The 10,641-nt window shown below is 33.3% G+C and overlaps 1 protein-coding gene across 1 annotated transcript; it reads left to right on the forward strand.

Moving 5' to 3' along the window:
* The first annotated feature begins 1,439 nt into the window (after positions 1-1,439).
* LOC123704604 (L-dopachrome tautomerase yellow-f-like) lies at positions 1,440-10,438 on the forward strand. Its single transcript, XM_045653000.1, has 9 exons — positions 1,440-1,598; positions 3,087-3,245; positions 4,287-4,451; positions 5,737-5,853; positions 6,221-6,397; positions 7,439-7,596; positions 8,949-9,132; positions 9,787-9,889; positions 10,320-10,438. Exons 1-9 carry the CDS (start codon positions 1,475-1,477, stop codon positions 10,366-10,368), a joined length of 1,236 nt encoding a protein of 411 aa, XP_045508956.1. The 5' UTR covers positions 1,440-1,474; the 3' UTR covers positions 10,369-10,438.
* The last annotated feature ends 203 nt before the right edge of the window (positions 10,439-10,641 follow it).

Consider the following 10,641-nt stretch of genomic DNA (forward strand, 5'->3'; position numbering starts at 1 on the left):
TTTCACGCGAATACTACTGAACCGATTACTATGAAATTAAGCACACATATAGAGGGTGACTTGGATTGACACATAGGATAGGTTTTATCCCGGAAATCCCACTGGAACGGGAACTATGCGGGTTTTTCTTTGAAAACGCGGGCGGAGCCGCGTGCGGAAATATACCTACATAAAATTTTCGTTTCATCAAAAAAAAATTTCAACGAAGTAATCCTGCGGTGGGATCTAGTAGATAATATTTGTATAAGATTCGGTTAAAAAAGTTGCAAATTTCAAAAAAGTAGATAACAAAGAAAAGCAGTTGTCTGATAGTCTAAAAATATTAATTCGTATGAAAAAATAAGTTTGATAACAAAAAAAAAATCGATCGAATTAAAATCAAAATAAAATTAGCTTACTACGGAATTTTTAGAAATTCATAATTTCTTACCCGATGAAAAACACTATTTAAAAAGATATTGACTCACCTGACGAAAAAAATGTTTTTTAGGTACATTATCATTTTCTAAGTTAACCTCTTTGTACACGTATGTATTCATTGTAAGTACCCAAGTAAAGTAACTAAGTTGTAAGTTAATTCACTTGTAATTCGTAACATGACGTCATGATCCAAAAAATAATTATTGATAAAGGGTCTTTTTTAAATTGATGTTATCAAGTTTTTTCTTTTGGATTTTTTATGTCAATTTTATTATAGGTAACTACATGTCTGCTAAATTAGACTAAAAAAAGAAAAAAAAAATTGTTAATTAGAGTCAATTAAAAATTTAGATCGATTTATAATATGTAGGTATAGGTAATTTTAACGTTAGCGAGCTTATTTTTTAAACACACTTGTTCATAATATAGGGTACATTTTTATTTTTTAACCGACTTCAAAAAAAGGAGGAGGTTATCAATTCGGCCGGTATGTTTTTTTTTTATTTTTTTTTTATGTATGTACACCGATTACTCCGAGGTTTCTGAACCAATTTACGTGATTCTTTTTTTGTTCGATGCGGGATGGTGTCGAATTGGTCCCATAAAAATTTTATTCGGATAGGCCCAGTAGTTTTTATTTTATGAGCATTTTTGTCTGTAGGTATTTGTAAATTTTGCAAGTGCAAGTTTGAAGTCAGTTGTTTTTAACGCAGTTATTACTTGTTATAGTGTTTGATTTTACGGTTACGCGAGTATTATACATTTAGAAATTAAAGATTTTAACGGATTTTTATCACGATTTATTCAATTGGTCACCGTGACCACTCACCACGCTCGCTTCAAAGTGTGCGCAATGTCGGGATAACAATTATTATCTATTAATTTGTTACGCCTGGCTGATTTTATAGCAAAAACGCAGAACCACAACAACCAGAAAAAAACATCAGGCGTCTATTTTGCGTAAGTCGTACTTGACCGGTTTTTAATAAACAAGGAAAGTCCACTGAACCAAATGGTTATAAAAAACCAGTTACATCTAGCATTACGCGTGAAGATGTCGCGTATAGTATTAATATGTTTATTAAATTTATTTTGTTTATCTGTAAGTCATAAACAAGATGCTGTGAGGCGTGTATTTGCTTGGAAACAAATAGACTACAATTTTGACGGTGTTTTTTGTGAGTTTACTATTTTAATTAATAAGTATATTTTATATTAAATTATATGTACGTTTAATGTGATTCCATTTGTTGAATTTATAGACGTTTTAAAACATGTGAAGACGACCTTCCCACATTATATTAATTATGATAATTGAAAAAATTGTTAATTAATACCAAGTTAGAAGGACCATTGCATTGTTTTATAAAAAGTTTCAGTAAGGTTTCAGTATTATAAACATAGTCTTGATGACATAGCTGTTTTTTAGAACAAACTGGTCAAAGTCAAACAAAATGACGATATATGAACAAAAGAAACAAAATAAATAAAATTTAATTGTAGTTATGTCAAAATACTTACATTTTTTTATCTCAAATTATAATATTTAATTGAACTATTAATTAAAGGGGTTATCAAAATGATATTTTGTTGTGTGAAGTTTTTATCATAAGTATAATATTATTATGCACTATATTATGGTACCTATTAATATAGATGTCGCTGGCAACTAACTTATTTAGCCGTTTAATACAATATGGCCTAGCATCTTTACTTAGCGGTGTCGAATAGTTTAAGCCAGTCAATCAAACAGCTTGGTCAAAGATTTTAATCTCTAATAGTTAAATACTTGCCTAGTCAATTCATAAAATTTTAGGTCAAGAATACGCCACCGTTCAATAATAAATTTTAGGTGTTTAATTGAATGGCTGGTTAAGCTCTTTAACCGCTACATTAACAGAATCACATATTATAAAAATATATATCAGAATGTATTAATTCGTAGTTCCTATCTATTCATTAATAAGCAGTTTGATAAATTCCTGTAAATTATAATTAGTCTGCCTTTTTAAAACATTTTCAATATACAAAGGCAATTGATAATGTTTTAATTATATAGGTTATGCAAATCCTTTGATTGTAATACCTATTATGAATTGCAAAATGTGTTTGTTTGTCTGTCTTTCACGTCGCAACGGAGCGATGTTGTGATATTTTTGTGTTTGCAGATATCAGATAGTTAGGCTACAGAGTGATTTATGTAGCTTTTATGGGAAATTCCGTGTAAAATGCGGGCGCAAAGCTATTCCAAACATTAAATAATGCGAAAATATGATACAATTTTATCGTGAGGTCAATAAGATAATATCTTATTGACCTCACAAACAAAGGTAGCATTAGACTTTATGATTTTAAAGAAACTATTATAGTGTCTTGATATTGTATAACATATTCACTTCCAAATCCAACAATTAATAAAATATAGAGCGTGTGTGCCGAGCACACGTGTCAGAAGTGAAACTTCCATGGCAAGATTCAAAGAAACTAAAATAGTCGCCTTACTCCAGTCTCCATGAGGTGACGGTATTGCCATGACGCGACTGTGAAATTTAACTCTCAACGCGCCTAAAGAAGTTTCACTTCAATAATATTGAAGTTGTACTAAATAGTAGAGATGAATAAAACAAAGATTTTATTAAATTTTAAATTAAATTTATTATTTACAGATAGACGCGACGCCAATTTTGAGAGGAAGGCAGATAGAGTCGTTTTTCCAGACCATGTAAACGACAGCGAAAAGTTCTTCATACAATACAATAATGTGCCGATTGGTTTCGAATATTATAAAGACAGGGTCTTTGTGACTGTACCTAGGAGGAGATATGGTAAGTTTAGAAAGAAATAAACATTTATTTGCCACAATACAGAAAAACTGAAAAAAAAAATACGTGTGGCACTCGGGGACTGCCGCGGTTGCGCTATTGCATGCTATGCCTTCAAGTCACACCTCCGCCCGTCGGAGTGGGGAGTGTGAGGTTTTTCGTTACGGAATATCTGGGTTCGGTCCCCGCGCTCAAGGCCCGCGATAGAAGCTATGCAATAGCTTAAAAAACGATCGAATTAAAATCAATCTAAAATTAGTTATTACTACGGAGTTTTTAGAAATTCATAATTTCTTACCCGATGAAACACACTAAGTATAAAAAATATTGACTCACCTGACGAAAAAAAATAGGTTTTTTAGGTACATTATCATTTTCTAAAAAAAACATTTGCATCTAACGAACACAGAGCAAGCAATCGAAAGTCGTTCTATCGTGATCTTTTAGAGTAAACGAAAACTTGTATTCTCTGTTGTACAGTATTAGAACATTGCATCTACTTAGAATCTTTTCGAACGCACTAAGAACAATGAAATAATGTTCTACGCCCGTTTGCACTAAAATAATTTAACATAGTGGGGTAAGAATGAACATTTGCTCGTGTGATGCACCGGTACGATGTAGGTATGTATCGTCACTGATCCCAATGACCCAAAATTAACTAAATCAGTCTATTTAAAGTAAAAATAAGGCGGTTACATACAAACATACAGGTGAAGCTAATAAATGCGTGTTTAATATAACATCGCGCAACAAAAGCGCCAAAAGAAGTCTACGTAAATAAAAAAATGTGTGCGTGTACTAGTGCACACACGTAAGAAGTGAAACTTATTTATGAAATTATTTTTAAATTAATAATTTACTATATGCAACTTTACAGAAATACGTCGAATCACGCGTGGTAGGTTAAAGAAAAAGATGGCGCGTAACGGAAAAATGTCACGCGTAACGAAAAAATGTTACACTCAAATTTTTTTCCAACCCCGATAAAGAAGTTTCACTTCGATAAATTTTCTATTTTTATTTATCTGCTTCATTTTCCAGGCATACCATCTACTCTAAACTATGCAATGCTATCCGAAACATCCCCATCCCTTCGACCATATCCCAGTAGTGAGACCATACATGACCTCGTCTCAGTTTATAGACCAAGGGTGGATGTTTGTGGACGACTGTGGATGGTAGATACTGGTCTGTTGGAAGTACCTGGTAAGTTAAGGGCCGGCGCCGATATGACGAAGCGCAGCGCATCGCACATTTCATTGTCAAACTATTATCGACATTGTCCTCATTAAGGGCAGGCTCCCTTTCTCATTTCTGGCACGGAGAGACTGGTTACGGTACTAGACGCTAATCCAGCCGTAATAAAGTTGAATATCGCGTGCGCTCTTTGATCGCGTTCGAGCTCGAAACTAAATCTTGTAAGTCTCAATTCTTATTTCGTTTATATCTAAAGTAATACTTGATCTAGAGAAAAAATATCTTGGCATTCGATAGTAAACCCTATTTTCTTACTGTTAACATTTATTTTAGATATAAAGTCCCAAGTAAATCTTTAAAAAAATGTAATAATCCTTAAAAAAGGCATAATTTTTGAATAAAAAATGAGTCGAGCGAAAATGTTACAATTACGTAACTGTCTTGTACATCGAAAGAAAAAGACCCAATAAATCATATACTAAAGTTCCACTTTTATTGTATGTGTGCCTGTTTCAGAATATTAATGCAAAAACACATACAATTTAGGGAGCTTCCCTTTAAAATAACGTTCAAAAAAGCCGGGCCTAATAGTATAGAAATTGCTACTAAACTACTAGAACTATTACTACTGAACTATGAAGCTAATTAAACTGTTTTTTTTTGTATTATTACATTATTCAAAATCAATATTTTTAACATACATAAAAATCTGTCAAATTCGAATCGGACTAGCGCAACGAGAGTTTAGGTTAAACGTACCTATGTTTTTTTTAATATATTGTAACTGTTAATGTTTGATGCTGCACAGACCCTATGTGTTTAGGTTGAAATCAGTATTGAATATAATTTTCTGTTTTCTTCGCATGCAAACTTTATTGTATTTTACTATTCTCTGGTTTTTTTTTCCTGTGTGGCAAGACATTAAAATAAATGTATTTTCTTCTTTCTTCTTCTTCTTCTAAATCTATACTTTTCATTATTATTCCTATAGCTGTACTATAAGACGCTGTTCACTGTAGGTTTTGATTCCCTTGCGAATATCGAAATTACGAAAATTTGCACCATAATAATAATAAACAGCTGAATTTTTTGATTGCGTTGGCTTATAAGTTTGATTTTTGATAGACAGACGGAAAAGCAAGTGGTATTAAAAGGGTTCCGTATTTTACTTTTGAGATATGGAACCCTTAAAAAACAAATTGAAAATAATTGTTTCATTCAGAGCTCTACACTCTACATCTATTGCTGATGATTAATATAAAAATATTATTCTCATTTTTATATAATTTTTCAGGAGAAAGGCGTCAAGTCCAGAAGCCAACAATCGTGATCTATGATCTTAAAACTGACAAACACATATTAACATATGAACTCAAAGATTCCGATCTTATTAACGAAAGAACACCCGGAGGTAAGATCTTTTCTTTATGACTAATTTTAAAAGCAGAAATATGTCTTATTTGATGGTGTATTAGGTATTTTTGATAAAATTACGCATAACAGTAAAATCCATACTAATATTATAAATTCGAAAGTAACTCTGTCTGTCTGTCTGTTACTCAATCACGCCTTAACTACTGAACCAATTTGCATGAAATTTGGTATAGAGATATTTTGATACCCGAGAAAGGACATGGCTACTATTTATCCCGGGATAATGACGCAATCCCGGAAATCCCACGGGAACGAGAACTATGCGGGTTTTTCTTTGACTGCGCGGGCGAATCTGCGGGTGGAAAGCTAGTGTATTATATATTGAGAATTATTATTAATTGCAGGTCTTACATCAATAACGGTAGACGTAACAGCTGATAATTGTAACGACGCTTACGCATATATAAATGACTTAGCTACAGAGGGAATGATTGTGTTTTCTCTCGCCAAAATGGATAGTTGGAGGATACAGGACCCGTCGTTTGCGCATGACGAAGGATCTTTGAATTTCACTGTTGCTGGTATGTGTTAATTTAATAGAAGAAAAAAAATGTCATACACACGTCAGAAGTGAAACTTCTTTATGACCTTATTTTTCAAAAAATAATTTACTATATGCAACTTTACAGAAATACGTCGAATCACGCGTGGTAGGGATAAAATGTCACGCGTAACGAAAAAAATAAAAATGTTACACTAAATTTTTTTCCAACCCGCATAAAGAAGTTTCACTTCAATAATATTAACTGGTTTCATAGCTTCATGATATGCTCTTACTTCTCTTAGTTACAAATTATGTATTATATTTTTGGTGAACAGTGACTAATCACGGATATTATTAGCAAGCGGTGATAGGTACCGGCTCTGTCTATATTCTGAGTTTGTTTTAATTTACCTTATTATAAAGTAAAAGAATACCTACTATATTACCTTAGTATATTGCAATTTATAATTTTGAATATGAAATCTAAATATATATATAAATTAGGTTTCATATTCCATGTATTCATGTGGGGAATGGGGCAAATGCTTAATACTTTTCGATTCGGTCGATTTTCTTTACGGACCAGATAATCAACCATCTGTGTCCTGCCAGATTGAGACTTTCCTTCAAACAACTTTTCTACAAGAATCGAGAAAATCTATACTTCATCACTACATAGTATAAAACAAAGTCGCTTTCTCTGTCCCTATGTCCCTATGTCCCTATATCTGCTTAAATCTTTAAAACTACGCAACGGATTTTGATGTGGTTTTTTTTTAATAGATAGTGATTCAATAGGAAGGTTTTGGTATATAATTTATTATGTTTTAGACAAAGCGGGCGAAGCCGCGGACGGAAAGCTAGTAAATAATATTATAAAGCTGAAGAGTTTGTTTGTTTGACCGCGGTAATCTCAGGAACTACTGGTCCGTTTTAAAAAAAATATTTCGGTGTTAAATAGCCCATTTATCGAGGAAGGCTATAGGCTATATATCATCACGCTAAGACTTACAGGAGAGGAGCAATGCGGGTGAAACCCCGGAGCACAGCTAGTTTCATATTAATGTTACATTTCTAGGTCATGTTATTAACTGGAAGGATGGTCTATTCAGCATTGCGTTGTCAGAAGTTAAAGATGGCTCCAGAATGGCATATTACCACCCTCTAGTTTCTAAACAGGAATATACTATAGATACTAAGCATTTGAAGAACAATTCGTTTAAAGGAAATAATGTAGTGAGTAATATTTTAATGTCGTATTATAAACATCATCCTACTTAGATGCGAAAGTTTGTGAGGATGTCTTTCACGCAAATACTACAGAACCGATTACAATGTAACACACATATATAAGGTAACTTGGATAAACACATAGGCTAGGTTTTATCCCGGAAATCCCACGGGAACGGGAACTATATGCACGAAGCCGCGGGCGGAAATCTAGTAATTTATAAACAAGTAATTGAGATTTTCCTATTTATCCTTTACTAGCGGACTGCCCCGGCTTCGCCCGTGGTACATATTCACGTTTTCTCTACATAAGAACCATCCTCGAACTTCAAGGAATATTATAAAAAAAAGAATTAACGAAATCGGTTAAGCCGTTCTCAAGTTATGCGCTTACCAACACATTTTGGGATTAATCTATACTAAATTATAAATGCGAAAGTAACTCTTTATGTCTGTTTGTTACTCAATCACGCCTAAACTACTGAACCAATTTGCATGAAATTTGGTATGGAGATATTTTGATACCCGAGAAAGGACATAGGCTACCTTTTATTGCGAAATATGTACCACGGGCGAAGCCGGGGCGGACCACTAGTTCTAGTTTTTATATATAAGAAAGAAGATACCAGTTAATATGGGAAAATCAGAATAAAAAAGAACACCAGCTATCTATTAGCCTTTCTAGAGATTAGCCGAAACAAACAGACAGACAGAAATCTCGTTGCGCAAGTTCGATTCGCACTTGGCCAGTTTTAATTTTAATTCCTAAACAATTATATTATCTTGGAAAGCCCATAGGCCATATAAAGGGTGCTTTTCCACCAATAATGTGCGAGGATGCGTAGCGAGCAATGTGTTTCAAGTAAAGAACCAATCATATCGCTTCATTTAGTTTGAAGTTAAGCGTTCGAAGAATCGAAGCGATACTTTTGGTTATTTACAAACACCTCGCGACACATCCTTACACATTATTGGTTTTAAAGTAACCTAATAGTCTTAGATTACAAAATAAAAGGCAAATATTTATAAAACTAGCTTTCGCCCGCGACTCCGTCCGCGCGGAAAAATTAAGATTTATTTTTTTCTACGTATTTTTCCGGGATAAAAAGTATCCTATGTTATGCCCAGGATAATAAGGTATAATTATACCAAGTTTCATTGAAATCGAACCGTTAGTTTTCACGTGATGCCTGAACATACAGACAGACAGACAGACAGACAGACATACAGACAAAAATTTTTTTAATCACATATTTGGGTTTGGTATCGATCCAGTAACACCCCCTGCTATTTATTTTTTCAATATTTTCAATGTACAGAATTGACCCTTCTACAGATTATATGTATAGATTCCATAGCTTCTAGGTAACAGAGGCGAGAACACTCAAAGCGGTTCCCATGGTTACCACGCGAGGTCAAAAACAATGTTCTATGCAAATGTAGCACAAGACGCCATTTTGTGTTGGCGGGTGACGAAGGAATTGAAGCCAGAGAATGTGGCTATAGCCGCACAGGATCATGAGAAATTGGTTTATATATCTGGTCGGTTAAGTATTGAAGTTTTTTTATTGTTAGGCTGGTTCAGAGCTTGACCGACCGTCAGTGCGTACCGTCGGTCCTGACGATACGCATCAACAATTGTATGACTATGACACTAATGCGCATGACAATACGCGTGCGTATGGTCGGTCTAGAACGGTTTTATGAATTTCCATACATATGACAAGCGCGACTGACGTACGCACTGACGGTCGGTCTAGCTCTGCAACCGGCCTTAGAGTGGATTTACATCAAACGAACATGGAGCTAGAGCAAGAGCATTCCTTCGTAATCTTTTACTGTAAAACGTTTTTATTACTTTTCATCGTTTTCCCGAAGAATTTGACAAATTAAAACAAATTTAAATTAAATTAATTATTATTAAAAAAAAGTTAATATCATATTATATTTCTGAAACTAATGAGTTTCGACTAGGTTTACTTTTTTACTTACATAGAAAAATACTAACATTCGAAAAACATAACCATCATTGTTGCACAGTCGGGTAATAATATAAATCGATTATTCCAAGTGATTAATGGCAAATGGTAAAACTATGTTATGACGATTCAAAAGTGCTTCTAGAAGAAGACTAATTGAATAAATAAATATTTGAGTTTCTTTTATTTCTATGCTTTTATTTCTATGCTTTTGCAGATCTCAAGGTGATTGGTGATGAAGTATGGGTTCTAGTCAATCAGATACCTAATTTCGTATTCTCTACATTGGATACTAAGGAAATAAATTATTATATACACAGGTCAATCCCTACTTTAATATTATAAATGCGAAAGTAACTCTGTCTGTCTGTTACGCTTTCCCGCTTAAACCTCTCAACCGATTTTGATGAAATTTGGCACAGACAATCTTTAAACCCTCGGAAAGAACATAAGCATACCTTTTATTACGAATTGTACCACGGGCGAAGCCGGGGCGGACCGCTAGTAAACAATATTTACGGCCTTTTTCGTAAAATATTTGTAGGTGCCTTATGAATTTGTATAAGATTTACTTATATTGTATTGCAAAATTTTTGGCTTTCAAGTAAATTATTTGCTCTGTAAATCTAAATCCATTTTCTAATCCACCTAAAGACTTATAAAAAAATCATTAATCTGTAAGTCGTTTTAGTATTAATTGATAATATCTAGAGCTATATTGGAATATCCTAATGTTATTTTATTTTTCAGAGCGAACGTCCGCGATTTAATCCGAGGCACAGTATGCGAAAACGACTGATTGGTAATTTCTATCATACTATTTGTAAATGTTTAATTACATATTGTATTTATTGAATAAATAAACTATTCTAGATAAACGTGTTTTTCTTCCCGATTATCTCTGGAAATTCTTAAATTATTGCTCGTCAACATAAGTACCTACCTTGTGTAGGTAATAACACTAGGTATGTAGCTACGTTGTGTGTTATTACTTATGTTGACGAAAACCTTGTTGTTAATTATTTGTGTTCATTTAATTCAATCAATCCATACTAATATACTAATACTAGAT

Source organism: Colias croceus, chromosome 30 (genome assembly GCF_905220415.1).
Source record: "Colias croceus chromosome 30, ilColCroc2.1".
Taxonomy (NCBI): domain Eukaryota; kingdom Metazoa; phylum Arthropoda; class Insecta; order Lepidoptera; family Pieridae; genus Colias; species Colias croceus.